The sequence below is a fragment of the Salarias fasciatus genome, chromosome 6 (assembly GCF_902148845.1).
Source record: "Salarias fasciatus chromosome 6, fSalaFa1.1, whole genome shotgun sequence".
NCBI lineage: Eukaryota > Metazoa > Chordata > Actinopteri > Blenniiformes > Blenniidae > Salarias > Salarias fasciatus.
Window position 1 is genome coordinate 18,619,365 of NC_043750.1, and position 19,330 is coordinate 18,638,694.

The window sequence follows — 19,330 nt, forward strand, 5'->3', positions numbered from 1 at the left end:
AAATTGCTGAGAATCATGGTTTATGTGATCAGTGTCTTATTTTTTCTGTTAAACCGCTACAAACACTAAACAGGCACTGGGGCATCCTTGGCCCCATTCTCAGTGCTCGTTGGGTTTTAAAAAAACAAAAAAAGAAAAAGGCAGCATCTGAATGCAGCCTGATCTGCACTGATCCCTCTGACGCACACATTCTTGGAAGCCGGTTATTCCCTGCAATTTAGGTTTCACAGCCAGTCAGCTGTCACAGTAAAATAAAGGCTTTTCTCCTCCCACTAGCAGATGTGCAGAAAATGTAAATTTTGTCAAAAATGTGTACACTGTTAGGTCATTTTATAGCTTTAGCAAATCACAAATCTGGCTTTTGCATGCCTTAGTTGTGATTTCGTATCTATGGCTTGATTGTGTGAGCATGGAGCGGACACAAAAAAGGCCCTATTCTATCCCTATCTTTACCCATCCTGCATTGACATGTAAATTCTACGATAGTGACCAGACACAGGTTTATACGATAGATTCACCCTCGAGCTATTGTCCTAGGACATCGGCATTTCATTAGTGTGTGTCACTTCTAGGTCTAACTATGTTATTAAGAGCAAAACCATGACAAATTGTAATTTCAGGGGACGCGCCTCCAGATAATCCTCTTTCTTGTTAATGGAGATGCACTAGAGGGAGCAGTTACTTTGGCATAATAGATACTCAATGAAGGACTAAATGACCTCCCCTCTGTTCCGATAACAGTTCTGCTCCTTGATGTGTTGTACTTTAAAATAGACAAATAGATCATTGCCTGAACTGTTTTTGCTGTGTTTTAATTCATTCACATCTGAGAACATAAAGATGAGGACTGTGCAAGCAATGAAATTTATGGATAATATAAATCATACATTACAATATGTAATATAATACTGTGATGGCTAACAGTAGAGCATCTCTAAAATTGACATTTTTTTGTCTATTTACCAAAGTATAAACCTATAATGCTTCTCTCTTTTTAAACAGGTGTCCATTTTTTGAGGTATTTGAATTTGAAATGATCTTCAAACAATTGATAGTAAAATCAAGAGTTGTTTGTAAAATAATTAAATAAACAAATAAACCATGTGAACTCAATAAGTAGTTGATAAGAGGGGTCAGTTTCATTTATACATCCATTCACCTGTCTATTATTCTAGTCAATCACTCAGTCATAAAGGAGTGTTATACCTATTTTGATTTTGAAAATGTATTATACTGTATAATCAACAACATACATAAAAACAACAATAAAACGTCATCCTTCTATCCCTTTATAGTCTCAGTTTCCCCTCCTTTCAGTCCATTAATGGGTGGCATTGAGGTCCTGAATTTCATTAAAAAAAAAAATGTACTGCTATGACGGATGTTTTTACTTTATTAAAGAATAAAATGAAGACTCGCTTTTTAATGTTTTGAGAAAAACATTCAAAAAAGCTGTATCATTAGACTTAAGCTTCAGGATGGTTTTGTGTTTTTGTTTTTGTTTTTGTTTTGTTTTTTTATTTTTCAACCAGATTTTTGGTAGTTTTATTCAACATGCAATTATTTATTGCATGTTTAGTGATTGTAAAATCGTAGTGACGTAATTCCGGGCTTGAAAAACGCTCTCCTGTCTCATTCGTCGCAACCGTTGCCAGGAAGTGACGTCACTTAGTTGCTATAGGCACCACGCAGCTGTCAGAATGCAGTCTGCTCATGAAAACATTCATTTAACGCAAGTTCGAGGTCCGTTGGAGCGTTTTTGTGATTATTCGAATCTTTTGTGAAGACATAAATAGAACGCTGACGTCATCCAAGCTACTTGCACTTTAATTCGACAGGTAAGATAACAGTTCTTCACGGCTAATGTTAGCTTAGCTGAAGGGTTGTAAACGTGATCATTGTCGTTTGTCAACAATTATGCTTCAAACCAGTGTTTATAAGCTTTGTCTTTTCTCCATGGCGTTCACAAGATTTGGTTCACGATCACCTCATTTTTGGGATATATATATTTAGCGATTCCCTGCTGCTTCGTCTCTTCAAATCACTGGCTGAATTTGACTGCAACTCAAAGATTTAAAATTCAATTTTGTCCATTTAAAAACTTGTTCCATGTTAAAAACACATTCTATCAAATTCTTATAATCTGCTTGAGATGAATGATGCCCGAATTAATGCTGTAGTTGCATTTTGAAATGACTTAGCTGGTGTTTTACCAGCCTTGTAGACTTACTCGAACATGATCACGAATACTTTTATCCAGTTTCTGAAAGCATGCTGTGCAGCATGATCTGATGTTTTTTTTCTCTGTGACTTGATTTTATAAAGAACTTGGGTAAAACCTATCACATTGCAACCCTTCACTCCAAAGCTCTGCTGAGAATAATTAAAGAAATACAGAAGTGACAGAGGTCTCTCTTTCTGATATAGCAGACCAAGCTCACAAGGACAGTGGTTGAAGAGAGGTCTCTAGTATCACTCCGTCCAGAAACAGGCTCCAGACTGTCTCTGTCAGGTCTACCAAACACTACAGCAGTCCCCTTTCTCAGACAAAGTCCTGTAGACATCCTGCCTCCTTTAGACAGGACGGAAAAAAAAATGTCCATATAGTTTAAAATTGTAATTATGTTATTTTTGCATATGTTTTTTAATGTGCCTATAGAGATGCATGCATTAAGTGAAGATTCTGATTCTGATTACAGGTTTCATGTGTTGTGGAAAACCACCATGTTCAACCCCAGTGAACTAGAAGGTGAAGTGGATCACGCTTTTTTTGACAGCGATTGTGATAGTAGCAGCGTACACAGAAGGAAGAAAGTGGAGGAAGGTTTGAAGGCTGAAAAAGAGAACCCAGCGTCTCCTGAAAAGCCAAATGTAAAGTACACTGCAACTGCAAAAGACGGTCTCTCTCCAAACAACAATAAAAGTGGAAAGCACCTGAATGGAGTGGAGAACAACATCAATAACAACACCAGCAGCAGAGCCAGGAGGAGAGAGAGCAGTCGGCGGCCCAGCGGGTCATCCACTTCTTGTACATCGCATGAAGTCAGCACTGATAGCAGTGATGGTGAAAACAATTTGAATGCGCATCACGAAAGACCCAAAGGATCTTTGTTGGCTTTACTTGCTGAAACCAGAGACGTGGAAGATAACGATGTCTCCAGCAAGAGTCGAAATGAGACTGAAGAAGAAACAAGAACATTCAATGAGAGCTCGAAAAGGAGAACTAAACATTCCACTAGAAAGCGTGCAAGATGTCGACACACACAGAGTCCGTTGCCCTCGTCCACTGAAAACAGTGCAGATGCGGACTTGGACAGCTCTTGCAGTAGTACCAGCCGGCGGAGCAGCTTGGAGTCCCCCACCCTCCCTAAACCCAGCAAGGCTTCTCTATGTCCTGAAGTAAGAAGGACCAGAGTGGGATCAGCAGTGTCACAGCAAGCACCGACGACCCCCACAGACGAATCGGACTATACGGTGACCGACGTGAGCCCTCTCCCCTCTCCTCACTCCAGCCCTCGACAGTCATTGGATCCTAACCAGGGAGAAGCTGAAGAGACTCAGCAGAAAGAGCAGCGCCAGGAGAGCGTGCCCTCCAGTGGACTCAGCAACATTCATGAAGGGGATTCAGATCGGGACATGGACGAGTGTGAGTCCACAAAGCTGTTTATTGTCCAAAACCAGATAAATAACATCTGTTTCATAGATATCAAGTTTGTTGCAATTTTCACATTATATTTTCATATTGCTTGCACAAAAGACACCACACTGTAGTTTTTGTGTGATTATATTCATATTCAACTTTTAGAATTGTATAGCAACAAACCACCTATTTTATTTTGGTTATTACATACAGAATGTATTGGAGATTGTACTGCATGAGCTGTGAATGGTAATGATTTCATTTGCAAAGTAAGGAGTTTATCTTAGTTTTGCAGAAATGTCAATAATGGCAGCGCAGTTAAATGGCTCAGGACTATGCTTTCTTCTTTTTTAAACTTGTTTTATAGATTATTTTCAAACACGAAAAAACAACTCCCATATAACTGAAGAACTTAAAAAGCAGTAGATTGTATTGTAATAAGTGTCCTTTTCATCAAACAGGTTCTTTCAGCTTAGAAAGTGAGCTTAGAGACAAACTGGTCATCCACTATCCTGGAGGAAGGAACAGGAAGAACTACTCCTTCACCAACGATGAGGTCCGGCGAATAGATCGAGAGAACCAGCGACTTCTCCGGGAGCTGTCGCGCCTTTCCCCAGGGCCGCGATCAGGAAGCGCAATGACGAAGAAATCCCATGTGGCCCCCACCTCTCCTCTCGTCCGCCTGTCTCACTCCGCTCTGAACAGGCAGCGGGACCAGCAACGAATCGAGAGAGAGAACCTGGTGAGTTTAGCTTCTCAGCTTAAAACTCAGTTATTGGTTTAGATGTTTTTCAACATTCATCACTCTTTAAGGATCTTTACTCATGGTAACATAATTTATCAGTGAATTCTGTTCTCTTCAAGCATTTTTGTTAACACTCACACATTTATCCACAAAACTCTGAAAATAAAAATCTGGGACTGAATCATCACAGTTTTTAAATTGATTCTTTTGTTTAATTCTCATTGATATCCAGTCTGGCCAGTGTGAAACTCTGCAGAATGTGGGCATCGTTTACTTTGAAACAGTGTTGTTTCTCCAGTTCTCAAGCAGTGTGCTGTTGTGCCAAACCGTGTAATCAAAAAGGATCTTTGACACACAGCAGGATTCTATATGGAGGAAATATGTTGGCAAAGAGCTGATGGCATTCACAGTTATCATGTGAAGTTATTGTTGCTACATCTCAGAAAACCATTTTGTATTTGTGTATCTAAATTGACACTGAAATACAGCTGTTATCTCTCTTTCAATGGTCTCAATTCACTTTTTCCAATGAGCCTATCCAAATGCTAATACTATGCTAATCATTGTCTTTTTTTTTAAATGATTATTTTGATTCTCATTCTGTAGCGGAGCCAGAGTGAGGGCAAGGGGGCGTTCGCCCCAGGACCCACAAGGTCATAGGGCCCCGTTTAATGTGATGTGTTTACATTTACTCGTAAATAAATTATTATAATAAAATGTGCAGTGTGTGCGAGAAGGTATACGCATATGATTGTGGGCTCCAATGTGCCAATTCTTACATTACGACTGTCCATGAATGCATCAGAGCTGTAAGCCAGCGCTGATTGGCTGTGCGGCATGAACGGGTTTCTTCTTTGCACTTGATCTGAACTCTCTGGAGGGAAGTTAAACAGTATGCTAAACACTATGCTAGCCGCTAGCGGTACTACCCAGATCCTAACATTGGAGCCACTGGTGAGTCAGTGAAACCTTCAAAAATATTATCTTTATCAGAATGATGTGGTCTTAAACTCCTGCCTATTTGAATGTGCCTTGTGTTGCTCTCAACTATAAGAGGCCGCCGAGTCTATTTTTTTTTCTAATATATGTGAATTCCAAAAGATATAGATAACTCTGTCTATACCTATCTGAATAGATTGTGTAATTTTAGACCAGCTGTGTTCATTTTATATTTAAGCTGTATCAAAGATGGTCCAGATGTAGCCCGTAACTTTTTATCTGAGTTTTCAGCACCATGGACAGCGGACGCTCTGAGATTGACAGCTGTCAGGCTGCATTTGTGTGTGCCTGTGTGCGCTTATGTGTATTTGTTCTTCAGAACAAGTTTGTGAACTGGTTTGTGACTTTATTCTGCTTTCTGAGGCATATAGGTTTGCTTGGCTCAATAAAAGTGAGCATTAGTGTGTTGTTTGATGGTAGGATGAGGGATTGTTTGAATGGTAAAATTACTATCATAAGGGCCCGTCGAGAATGCTCCGCCCCCTCTGTGCTGAGACCCACGCTCTGCCTCTGTTCTCATTTGTTTCCCATCAGTCTTTGCAGCCACCTTTACAAATATCTTTATATTATATATATTATATTAAGCATATGTTTCTAGGAACATTGTTCAAAAAGAATATTTTTCAGTTTACTTCATCCACTAGTGTGTACTTCCCTAGGTTTGCATACTGACGATATATATGGATATGTCCTACATGTTGATTGCGCTTTCAGAAAAAATCTATTTAGTTAGGTTTCATTCACTTCTCCAAGCAAAAACAATAAACATTTCTGAAAAAAGAAGACAAATCATTTTAAGATCTGATACAAAAAAGTGTCAACATGTTTAACATGGTCAACAGGTTTTTGCCGTTGTGTTACCTAACAATTTAATAGATATTACCCTATTCTCTGAGCAAATATGTATTAGTGGTTTGAATATTGCCAATTAGTTGGGTGAAGTATGTGTCAGTCTGGGAGTAACGCTCCTGAAAACAGACACTGATGGGTTTGGACGGATGGCAGCAGGTGGGAGGCCAGCGGCAGTGTCGAAGACTGACACTGGAGGACAGTTCAGGCTTTAGCTGCCCACCACATATATTAACTCTGCTTGACCACTCAGAGGTGAAAACACACAAGTGGCAGTGTTGTAAAAATGTGATTAATGAGAATATTGAGCTCATGCCAACTATTACACTTCCTACATGGAAAATTTGTGGTAATTCCTTCATTTCTATTGTTAATGTTTCATATTATTACAGATTGCAGGTCTTCCTATAATCCCTTCAGCGGCTGTTTTCTGAGAAAATGTGTTTCAGCCATTCACAGGACACACTGTTCCCTCTCATGAGTCCATTTCACTCCTCTGTCAGGGGTTCTTTTTGCCTTTTCTATTCTTAGAGAAGTAATTGAATCTCCCGTGTGATCAGTGTATTTTCCCCCTGCACATCGCACACTGTATTCGTCACACATGCGTAAAACCATTCCTGCTACTTTTGTGCTTTTCAAGATTGGTCAGTTACTTACTTTTGTTTTGGTTGGATAGTATTACGCAGGGAGATTAATTTAAAATATACATTGGAATCCAGTATGTGACAAATCTGACTACATTGAGACAGATCGTGCATTTTAGGATCTCTGAAGGATTTTTTAACTTAAAGACATCAATCTCCTAAAACTTGTACTTTATTTGCTTTTTATTCATGAAACGTGACAGATTTCTACAGAATCTGCGTGTTGGATTGCGATTGCATGTATAATATTTCGCATCTTGCTGACACTCTTTATCCTCATGCTCTTGTCTTGTTTGCACACATTTTTACTTCCTGACAAAGCAAATACACATGCAGAAAAAACAAAAGTCAGAATTTACTATTTAACCTAAATTTATTGATTTAAAGACTTTTTATTTTTGCAGCATGTGTATTTGCTTTGTCAGGAAGTAAAGATGTGTGCTCGATTCACACCCATTTTGAATATTACAATTTTCCTTTAGAAGATCATGCTCTTTTGCTTCATGAGAATAAGCACGGCCACAGTGGTGCCACTACTTGTTGCCCAGCATAGGCTGATATGGGCTTTTGTTTTTCTCAGGATGGAGTTTGTGCAGAAGATGGATGGATTTAAATGTCATCGGTTTGATTTTCTTACAGGCTTTTCTGAAGAGGCTTGAGTCAGTCAAGCCCACGCCGGGTCTCAGGCGCTCGGAACAACTGGCAGATTACCAGCGTCACGCCAGTTACCTGGGAGCTCCACTGTATCCCGTCTGTACGTCCACCAGCAGGAAAGAGAGGCCGAGGAGCAGGACGTCCTCAGGTGGGTGTTTCTACCCAGACATCCAATGTCTCTAACACTTCTCTATAAACATCTCAGCAGTTCGAACTGCTTGATTCCACTGTGCTTCCCGCCCAAAGCCAGACAGCAGTTTAAATAACAACCACACACAGGCTCCATCATAACTAAGCTTGTTTCTGTACCCCTGTACATTGACTCGGTGGTGTAGATTGACTTCCACTTAGTGTTTTGATTCCATGAAAACAGTTTGACAACAGCAGCAGTGCACCTTGCTATTTTGAAGCAGCCAATGTTGATGTAATCAAGGTGCTCAAAGAGAATCGGCCTGTGGCGCCACGCTCTCAGGGTTGAAGGCTGCAGATTGATCACATGTCCGGCTGAAGTTGCTGCAGGGATTTGATTCTGAGAAAGAGCTGATGTGCAGACAGTGTAGAGCAGCTGAGGACACGTGATAATCACTTCTTATTGTAAAGGTCAGTATAGTCACACTTCACTCGGTCTTCTCTCATTACTCTAGTCTAAGCCGCCTTATGTTGTTATGATGTCTAGTTTATTAGCACCTCTTGAAATGCAAGCTCAGTATGATGATCGGTTGATGCTTTAAATTTCAGTTTGTCATCTTTTGACTTGTTTAGATGGAGATGTGTTGATTACACATAAGGGAAATTCAAAAAATACAAATTTTTTTATTTGAATGTAAGCATGAATTCTTCATCAGAAGGTGTCTGTGTCCACAGCAGGAGGACCGAGGCCAGCAGGCTCCAGAGCCGCTTCCACCACCTCTGACTCCAGCACTACACCCGCACCCAGGAAAAAGAAAATGAGCGCAGCCCGGCCGGCCTGGTGCTGAAAACGCGGCCCTTTACTGATGACATTCCATCTACAATGAAGCACTCGACTGGGGTCTTTCACTTTTGTCTGCTGTTCCACTTTGATCACAGAAAGTTGGGTTCTGAAGGTACAGGGCTCAGTGGTTTCAGAGAATCTGCTCCTCAGCTTATTTAGAATGCAAACTTTTTTCTGCTTAGTATAGATTAAATATCAAGGAGTCACAATTATTCCAACAGTTAAATATATCTTCTGAAGATAAGAGTCTGCTTATATTACATTTGCACCAATTATTGCTCACACGGCAGTGTCTCTGTTGAAATTGTGAAGTATATGCCTTTTTTTTATTTTCAAGGGGATTTTTTAAATCAAATGTTTCTTTTTTCATATTTTTATGATTTCCATTGCTCAAGATAGATTTCACTTTTTTTTTAAATCAATTAAGTAGCTGTATATATTTTTGTAATATGTTTATTCTGGTCTTTGTATGATAAAGATGCTTGTTAAACAATTTTAAAAAGTGCTATTTTGCAGCTTCAGATAATGTTTTGATATGCATTCATGAATTGACTGTTTCAGATGTTGTTACTGACAAGTTTATTTTCATTTTGCTTTGGTTGTTCACAACAAATACTAGTTTCCAGTGTTTTTTAAACTTTAAATCTGTGTCAGCAATGCATTGCAAAGAGCAAAATGAGTCTTATTAATGAATTATGACAGAATTAATAATAAAGGTTAAAGTGTAGAAAATAAAGAGTGTATATATTCTGATTCTTTCACTATTTTCTGATTTATTTTGTTCAAATGACAAACTAATAAAGATCATTTCTAATTTTTATCAATATTTTAAAATGAATTAATCGACATCCACGGACTTTATGTGGGAGTAGGATGAGCAAAATTTGTAGATGACGGATAAAAGCCACGTAAATCTATACCACAAGGTATGAGTGTGAGTAATCAATGTCATTAACTGTCTGAGCACTTTGGAGGCATATCAGTAAAATCCATTTACTATGACAAGTAAAACGTGCTGGATTCACAGGACAACAAGACATTCGACAGAAATCTTTATTCTTAATAAAATAATGCATGAGAGGTTGGATACAAGGGTCACAGTGGTCACAACATACGGCACGAGCACTGCAACTGCTTCACAAACTGAATAATATGAGGAGCCTATAAACGTGAAGTCATGTCGTGGTCAGCGTTATCTCAACATCTCTGCCAGCGTGACTCTGTCCTACTGATGGACTGCCTTTTGGCATGTCATAGATTGCTTATATATACATGTTCCTCAGAGGCACGTTAACCCGGGTCAACGGCACCTTCTCACCTTCACCAGACTGTGGCAGAGGAGTGGCACATGCCCACATTGTAAGTTACCAGGCTGTTATCACTGTATCACAAGAAATAAGACTTAAAGAAGGTGAAGGGTTTCCTTGGAGACTTGGAGATTAAAAAGTTTATTTTGTGAACTTCTTGATCTCGTCGTACAGCACCAACACGAAGGCGCCGCCCATGCCTCTGATCACGTTGGACCAGGCACCCTTGAAGAAGGCTTTTCCTCCCTCGTCCTTGATGATCTTACTCCAGCAGTCAATTGTGCCCTTGTACATGATGTCAGCTTTGGGAATAGAAACACAAAAAGTGACGCATAATGTTCATACATAAATGCACAAAGTGCACTGTGTGCACCAGTGGGACTCACCTCCTTTGCGTCCAGACTGCATCATCATACGACGTCTGACGGTGTCGAAGGGATATGAAATAAGACCCGCCACAGCGGTCACAGTCTGGGCGATCATCCAGCTGACCACGATGTGCGTGTTCTTGGGATCCGGCAGCATACCTGCATGATGGAGGAGTTCAGTGAGCCGCTCGTCACTATTACATACCAGAATGCAGTGCTAAAAGCATGGTTGAAATCAACAGGTGCGCGAACCTTTAGCTGTGTCGAAGCACCCGAAGTAGGCTGCTCTGTAGATGATGATGCCCTGCACGGACACGTTGAACCCGAGGTACAGACCCTTGAGGCCGTCGGTTTTGAAGATCTTGGAGATGCAGTTTCCAAGACCGGTGAACTCTCTCTCGGCGTTGCCCTTCCCGATGTCGGCGGCCAGTCTCGTTCTGGCAAAGTCGAGGGGATAGACGAAGCACAGTGAGGTCGCACCTGCGGCGCCACCGGATGCCAGGTTACCAGCGAAGTAACGCCAGAACTGTGTTTTTTGATCCACTCCACCAAGGAAGATCTTCTTGTACTTGTCTTTGAAGGCAAAGTTGAGCGCTTGGGTGGGGAAGTAACGGATGACATTGGCCAGGTTACCTCTCCAGAAGGAAATGAAACCCTGTTCTTTGGGGATTCTCACCACACAGTCAATGATCCCCTTGTACTGTGTCTCTGCTGTAATCTGTTTGCTGGCATGCTGAACCTGCAGACAAAGGGGAAAAGTTAAAATTGCACTTCACCCAAACTAAAGTTGAATTTTCAAGTAACAGTCAATAAATTAGTAATATTAAGATATTTTTGTGAAAAAAAACAACCAACAAATAATTCATTTTGCATGAAATTCCTAATATTCAAAAAAAGAAAGAAAGAAAAGAAATATACATTAAGCCTTTTACACTGCATTAGAGGATGCAGTATGCTTTAGATGGCATCATGCTGGTGTAGGCCCGGCAGAGTAAGGGCACGCTGTCACTTGAAACTGCACCGTGGATTAGATTTCATACTTTAAGTTAAATATAGCAGTTCACTTTCACTAAATATCACTGCGGTCATCTGTTGTAGAGCAGTGTTAATTTTTTTTAAAAATGCACCAACATATAATAAATAAACTAGCACTGAGGTGAATTTAATCGAGCACCTATAGGGGGTCATGTCATCACTGCTGTCATTGCATCAATAGATCGGTTCCCTGCGCGTAAAACCAACTCCACATTGAAACAGAGCCTTGCACGTGCTCCTTGGCACAACGCTCAACACTGCATAAACTCTTTTAGTTCATCGTTAAACTTTATTTGTACAAAAACAACACGAACTTAATTTGTTAGTATTATTTTATTAGTTGTTTAACAATTACGCACACTTTACGCACAGAATGGCGCACATGCGCCCACGCCGTGGGCAATATTTTTACCTGCAGCAACAACTTGACTCTCTCGATGGGAGCGACAGCTGTTTTGGAGATGGCAGCGGCTATACCACCGGCCAGAAAGTCCTTCATAAAACTAACCACCGCGTCCGACATGGTTGGATGTTCCTTGTGCGGATTTCAGACACTGTGCTGCTCCCAACGTCGCCAAGGTCCTCAAGGAAACCCTACGCCCCTCCAAGTGGACGGAGCACCCCCATCCGTCCTAATATATGGGGGTCATCTATCGCGAGAATTTTGGGTGATGGATTTGCAGTTTGTCAAACAGATAAGCGAGGTTGAATAAATTTCCGAGGTTGAAGTTCAAGCCGTGCGCCATGTTTTTTCTTAAGTCAAGAGTCGGCCAACCTGGGGACGTTTAAAGGACACAATATGTATAATTTGATTAGTGATGAGCATCAACGTGTCTTGATTTCCTTATGGAACAGGTGTTCGTTCAACCCAAAGTCTATTCCTCACGTTAATGTTCCTTACATTTGACCAGAGACAGAAATTATTGAAATGAAATATGAAATGAGCATCACTATCTATCTATCTATCTATCTAAATAAATAAATAAATATACCAAGGTGTCCTGGGTCACAGATTGAATGGAAGGTGGACAATTTTATAACTGATTGACTTTAGTCTGATTTTACTCATTAATTTTGTTCGGGACTCGTCTATTATAGACAAATAGTTCCAATTTCATTTTTTGTCAAAGCAACGCCATTGGCTGATTTTGTTCTGAAATTTTCTACCGGAAATTTTATTTTGACTGACCTTCGACGTGGTTTGTCACAAGAGGAGACATGGAAATATAATATGGTCACCAGTGGAAAAGCTGCCAACTTGGCTCCAGTTTGTTCCACTGTAAACGCTCCGGACATAACGTACTGCATCTCCAGCGTCCCCGGGTTGAGCTGGACTCAAAAACCACTCCATTGTCCTCGTGAGTATGCCTCTGGTGTGAGGTGTGTCTGTTTCAGTTCCTTTTTTAAGAAACACATTGGAATTCGCATCCAAATCGGCATTGCTGAAGCGGCTGTGCGTAAAATGCGCAATATCAACTTCAGAACTAAAACCGGTTTTTCCTATTAAGAAAAATACACATAACAAAAATTTTAAAATCTGCCATTTACAAAACGTTCAACAGCTCTTTAAAAAACGAATAAAAACCTTTATATGTGCATATATAATATGTGAAGGTCCTCCCTGTGCAGAAATGTATCCCAATACCAACTCACAGCCACTCGGTGGCGCTCGTGGATGTTTGGATTCATCAGTAATCTCACAGTGCCAAAAGCTTTCCTAGAAGACCAATGGATATACAATTTCACAATAAACAAAGTAGTAGCAAGTATATAATATTTTTCTATTTTCATTCAGTCCATCAATAATTGCTACACAGGAAAACCTTTGCTCGAAAGCATCATGCATAGGATGTAGTTAATTGTTATTGTTAATAAAACAGCTGCATTTTGCTGGAGTTTGAATAATTAGTATGTTATTTGTAGAATATGTTATTTTTGCAGACCTGTGTTTAGAATTCAGTTTTCCTTCATGAATCTAATCTTGGGATCCAGAGGGCATCTCGGATGTGGAGCCTCTCCATCCACCTGCTGCGGTGTTCTGCTGCACAGAGTCAGTGGGTGGCACTAAAGAGCTTACTTTCATGAAGAGCATCACTATCCTTGTCAGAGTGTTATTGTGGAGCCCAGTAAAAAACAGGTGCTTCTCCTCATTTACTTCTCACACAAGAATAAAAATAATGCAGCACTTTACTTGTTCCCCACAGGGAAACACTTCTGAGGAGCTCCCACCAGCCAGGTCAGAGGTCAGGCTCTGCTGCAGGGCTTCAACCTTAGAACTAGTTAGGGATTCAGCATCTTGTTCGTTTCGGCACTTCAGTAAAGCAGATGCTTGCTGACGTCAGGGCGTGGAACTGCTTTTGGGTGGACAAAAAGTTGTACTTTGGCGATTTCAAGCCCACAGGCTTTATGCAGTGTTTGCTTTCCCAGTAAACACTTTCTGTTTAAAAACTCTTCACACCTTTCTGATGTTCTTCAGTTTATGTCATTGCTTCTGTTTATTGTTATTGAAGCAGAAGCTGACTTTCATTCAAATTAAGAAACATTTACATTTTTTGCTGTGAAGTGGTGTGACAGTTTTTATGGATGTAATTCATAAAATGACTAATATGTGGTTAAAGACTCTGAAGATGTTTTCTAACATAACATTAGAAGTTTTCCAAATCCCCTTCAGAATACTGGAGACTAAACACTCCTTCATGTTTATCAATTATTAAAATAAACACCTGATGATAACATTAGGTTTTTCTGGTTTGTAAATCATCTGTAAATAACAGAGTGACATTTAACACTGCACTTACATTCATCAGATGTCTTTTTGTACCATTGTTTGAATCTGATTGAAGATCTGCAAAAGTCGTTGCTCAGTAACCTTGGATTGCAGAGACCGAGGGAGGGGTCACGAGAGGGGCTGAGCTTGGATTTGCATTTTGAGTATGAAGAGCTGCAGGTGTCAGACAGTGAGCCCCCCCCTCCCCTCCCTTCACATACACATGTCTGTTACGCACCACTCCAGCATCTATACAGTCGCTGATTTTATCAGTTCAGAAGCAACTGTCACCGGGATCTTTTTATTCCTGGGGTCCCCCGCTGTCTCGGTCAGACAAGCAGAGGCTCAAAGAGAATGGAGATTATGAATGTCAGACAGGGTTAAAACCGCTGATATTAGGGTCTGAACTCAGCAGCATGAGACCATTGGCTGCTTCTGACTCTGTGATTTTCACGTCGATCCAGCATAATTCAAGGTTTGAATAAAAGAGTTTAGTCACAGCGATTAATGAGCATAATGAGCGCTCACTGTAGGCCATGGTCAGGACTGTATTCGTTTAACTGCAACAGTTTTTTGGGACAATATAAATAATCATAACGCAGAATTCCAACAATCACACATTATTTTACTGCAACTTTTATTACTCCTAAAGTGAAGATTTTTTTGTTCAAGCTGATCCTGGTGCTTCTATTTTTCAGATATAGTGTTCCTGCTGGACTGAAATATATGGTGAAATGTTTCTGTTGCTTTTCTCACTATACAAATATACTAAATGACCTGACTGTCTAAAAAGATGACAAAAGGTTAATCAAAATCCACTATTGTACACAACATAAAAGTAGTTGATATCCTATGATGATATTGCCTAAATACTCTACATGTCACAGTACCTTCTGACCATTTGGAAAAAAAAAATCAGTAAGTTTTGTCCAAAATGCTTTTTTTTCTGTTATCAAGAGCAGATACAATTTTATGGCACTTTATTGCACTGTTTTTAAGATAGAAATGACAAGCATTGTGCACAAGGGGTCATGTTTGCTGGAAAGAAAGAACTCATAAACATCTGCAAATGATGGGACTTTAGTTGAGCTCTAAACTACAAATCATTACAGCTTAAAATCATTCTTCAGAAGAGACAGCACTTAAACTAACAACCAAACATTCATTTCCAGAGTGATGTAATACTTTAAATTCAGCTTATATTTGGGATATATGCTGTCCAGGCACTGCATTTGACTTCACATCTGATCCAGCCCAACATAAAATCTTTACTTTACCTTCATTATGCAACCAATAAATTCTGATAACATCCAAGCAAACCTGCATTATCAGCATAGTTGTACTGGATTGGATTACAAGCAGCTTTACACAGACGATTTCTTACTAAAAGATAAGGGCCTAAAATGAAAAATGTTGACCTGCCTTTCGAAAGTAAATCGTGTTGGCTGTTCACTCCCTAACAATACTCAATTCTGTGAGCATCCGCTGCAAGTCGCCATGTTAATAAAACCCTCAAGCTTTAAGTGGAGCCGACTGGGATCCACACTGAGCAGACAGAGAGCTGAAGCTCAGGAGATTACTCAAGTGTTTCACTTTTCCCCGGTGGCTTTCAGCATGTTTTCATCAAGAGAGACTGACTGGGATGAAATGTATCAGAATCATGAGCTAGCGCGCACGCACGCACGCACGCACGCACGCACGCACGCACGCACACACACACACACACACACACACACACACACACACACACACACACACACACAAAGTGTCCGACTGCTGATGTTTTACACTCCTGCAGTCAGGGCAGTACCCATGACGCCCAAGGTGGATAAACACACACACACACACACACACACACACACACACACACACACACACACACACAGTGGGGAAGAAGTAGAAATCCCCATGACCAATCAGGAAGACCTGGAGACACACAGTCAGTGGGGGACGGAGGGATGGACAGGGCAGTGGGCCAGAAGGGTGAGAGACTCTCAGATGAGGGAGAGTGACTGAATGAAAAGAGGTTGATGAGAAAGAGGAGTGAGATGAACATCAGGATCAGAAGACAATGAATATGAGCATAAAACTGGTAAAGAGAGAGGAGTGCTAAGAGGAGGAAGTCAGTGATGTTGAGGATGGTGAAGTAAATATAAAGCTTTTGGCTGATTGTGCTGATTGCTGCTCAGCTATGACAATCTCTGAATAACAGAGGTCAAATTAATCTGGGACGATACCAAACTGGACAGCTCTGATGACATCAGTAATTTGTCTCATCTCAAGGTAAATGCATGTCTATAGGATGAGGAGAATTAAGACTCAGATTCTTTTCTGCTGTGCTTTATTTGATCCTGGAGCAGAAGGGAAACTTTTTTTATATCAGCTGAAAAGCAAAGTCAAAGAGCCATAGCACAACATAAGGCCAGCATCACTCCTCAGCACGGGAGGAATCATAAATTAAATGTAAAACTGCTGGCATTAAACACTGAGCAACACTGAGTGACCTAATGATGAGTGATTTTCACTCTGCATCAGTATGTTTGCTGTGATAACAAGGAATTATGAAGACATATTCCAAACACTAGCTCTGGTCGTCTCTCGGCATTAATAAAATTTGTTCACCATGTTTCACTCATTCTTGAGTAGCAGATCATCTCAGTAAGTTTTTACCTGATTTGTCTGATGTGTTTTATGAAGTGTGTGACATGTGGGCAGAAAATTATTTGGTCATATTTACAATCAGTGAGGAAAATATTCTTTTTAAACAAGCTAAATATATTTTTACTCACTTTTATCACTTAACTAGTGAAAAAGTTATAACTTTAACTTTGACTATGTGTATGCTCTTTATGTAAAGACTAAAAAAAAAACAAATCCTTATGCTTTTTGCTGCAGAGATCTGTGAGTTTTCGGGGTTCAGCAGGGTCACGCTGTTTATACTTCAGCTGAGAAACTGGGACTCTGGAGCAACAGTGCAGGAAACCTTTTTTCCCCAGATTAAGTTCCCCAAATTGGATAAATTAGGCTTTAGCAAACTTTGTCCACAGTCTATTTTCAGGATTTAGGGAGGCTCTATCACTGGATGAGCTTTAACTGGATCACTCAAAATATGTGAGCGTTTGAGAAAGTAAGAGAGCGAGAGAGAGAAAGCAAGCGCTGTGTACACATGAAGATTCACTTCAGTCTTTATTCAGCGTTATCTGCTCCTCCGTGACTTTGCTGTTCATGGAGAATGTTTCAGCAGTTTTACATTAAAAATTCTCAATTCATGACCATTTCAAACAAAAGTCTTGCAATCCTGGCTAAAGTCTGCACATGTCCTATAAAATAAATGGTCACTTCTATTGATTGGAAAAAGTAATTTTGGTGTAATCCTACGCATCTCGCTAAAGAAGGCCGTATAAATACAAACCACATGAGGCCAGAACAAAACCTCTCATTTCTTTCCTCTGACGTTTAAGTCTCTTTTGTTTTCTTTGCGATGAAGTGTTGAAAATTTTCAAACAGTGGCACTCATCTCTCGCTCCGTATAAAAGAATTCCACTTGAACCGGTGGTCGCTCAAGACAAACTAATGTATTCAGAGCCGTAATATACTTGTAGGACCCTCAAGATGATGGTCCCTCTCACGTAAGTGTGTGAACGGCATTCATCCATTCTTCTTTTTATCTCAGAAAGACAACTACCTCTTCAAACTTCAGTGCCCTCTCAGCAGCCCCTAGTCCCAAATTAGTGGGGTCATTTTCGCTGTGAAATAATCTCATCTAGAATTAGAGAGTTTAATGAGGAAGACTTTGTCAAATAACTTCTCGAGGATAAATTCTCCATTGTGCGATTATGCTGGTATGTATTTAAAATGTATTGGTTTTTATCCTTTACTGCAATCACGTCTATTATACACAGCTTGCATTCAGAAAAAACTAAACTTTTAAAGAAGAAAAAAAGAGATTATTTCATCTAATTATGCACAGGAAGCCTTTGGAGATTGTAAATAAGCCTCCTTATGAGGTGTTAAGTATTCAATAAATCCTTTGAAGGTACTTTGTTCAAAAAAAAAAAAAAAAGAAAAAAAGATTGAGTATGTAGAGGCCTGTTTCTCCTTGAAGCCACATTGGAGCACAAGAAAGAAAATAAGACACAGAGTGGGATATCTAACATCAAAACTACTTTGGTCGATGTGTGTTTTCTTCATTGCAAATGGAAGTTTCTCAGGAATTTGTTTCCTACTTCTCAAATAAAGTTACAACAAATACCACTCATCACTTTTTCCTCATACGTTTGTTCATATTTTTACATTCAAAAACATAAAAATCCACAAAAAAATAAGTAAGTGCAAACTTTTAAATGTTTTTCTCATATATAATCGTTTGGAAAATCATTTCAATGGGGTACAGCAGTGGATACAGTGTCAGTGTAACATCATGACTTTGTTTTGATAGATATTTAGCATTAATCTCTTCAAGGAAAGACTAATCAAGCCCCATGCTTTCACAATCTTCTTCTGTTGAAGGGTTTAATGAATGTGCCTCTTAATCTTTGAAGGCACAGTGAGCGCTACAGCAGCAGCATTTCAATAGCTGTTCTCTTGCAAAAGAAAAACAACTGTTTAAGGATTTAAAAAAGATATTCTGAAGTTAAAATTCATATTTGACAATTAAAAAAAATGCATTTGATGGGAGCAAAATCTCTGTGAAGTCCCACTGGGGATGACGGCATGATGTGACGATATGCTGGACTGGAGAAAAAAACAATGGAGTTCATAATTTCACGTTTTGCCATATAGAATGTCGTAATTTGGTTATGAAGTGGATAATTGAATGTTTGATTTCCCCTGGTGTTTAATTCAGTGTTTATGTCTTTAATTACTGCATTTCCTTGTTTAAATGTTTGTTTCTTGCAGCACTTTTGTACAATTGCCAGAAGCACTTTGCAATTATCAGTTATATTTGAAAACTAGAACTTTGACATGGGTCACAGTCTTACAGACAGTTTCATGTCATTCCCGAGTTTGGTTCATTTTTCTGATAAATATACTCTTCAAATGGGCTTTTGATACATTTTTGAGATATTTTAAATTTGATTTTAAGCTTTCATTGTGGTTTATTCTCCTAATGCATGACTTCAAAGCTAAAAATCCACTAAATGTCACCATAGTTTAGTGGAACACAGCGTCTTCATACTGCTCTGTCCCACTGAGACGCTGTTTTAGAAAATCTGAAAACCTTAAAAGTAGATCAGTTTAGAGGAGCCTGAGCTTCAAGGCCTTTGATAAATCAATTTGTTTTCATGTGCCTTCCCGTGTGAGAGTGAGTTAGTGTGACTGACAATGCATCACTGACCCTTTGATTTG

The 19,330-nt window shown here is 39.7% G+C and overlaps 2 protein-coding genes across 3 annotated transcripts; one reads left to right on the forward strand and one right to left on the reverse strand.

Annotated features, from left to right (window-relative positions):
* The first annotated feature begins 1,685 nt into the window (after window positions 1-1,685).
* Window positions 1,686-9,198, forward strand: LOC115390037 (cilia- and flagella-associated protein 97-like). Of its 2 annotated transcripts, none has more exons than XM_030093695.1 (5): window positions 1,686-1,838; window positions 2,700-3,646; window positions 4,102-4,382; window positions 7,517-7,679; window positions 8,396-9,198. In XM_030093695.1, exons 2-5 carry the CDS (start codon window positions 2,725-2,727, stop codon window positions 8,506-8,508), a joined length of 1,479 nt encoding a protein of 492 aa, XP_029949555.1. In that variant the 5' UTR covers window positions 1,686-1,838; window positions 2,700-2,724; the 3' UTR covers window positions 8,509-9,198. The 2 variants fall into 2 exon arrangements, with proteins under 2 accessions (XP_029949555.1, XP_029949556.1); XM_030093696.1 differs by having other exon boundaries at window positions 8,399-9,198.
* A 345-nt stretch (window positions 9,199-9,543) lies between these two features.
* Window positions 9,544-11,811, reverse strand: LOC115390056 (ADP/ATP translocase 1). Its single transcript, XM_030093715.1, has 4 exons — window positions 11,627-11,811; window positions 10,432-10,918; window positions 10,198-10,338; window positions 9,544-10,113 (listed from the first exon to the last, which is right to left on the reverse strand). The coding sequence occupies exons 1-4, from the start codon at window positions 11,735-11,737 to the stop codon at window positions 9,953-9,955; spliced, it is 900 nt and encodes a 299-aa protein (XP_029949575.1). The 5' UTR covers window positions 11,738-11,811; the 3' UTR covers window positions 9,544-9,952.
* Window positions 11,812-19,330: the final 7,519 nt, after the last annotated feature.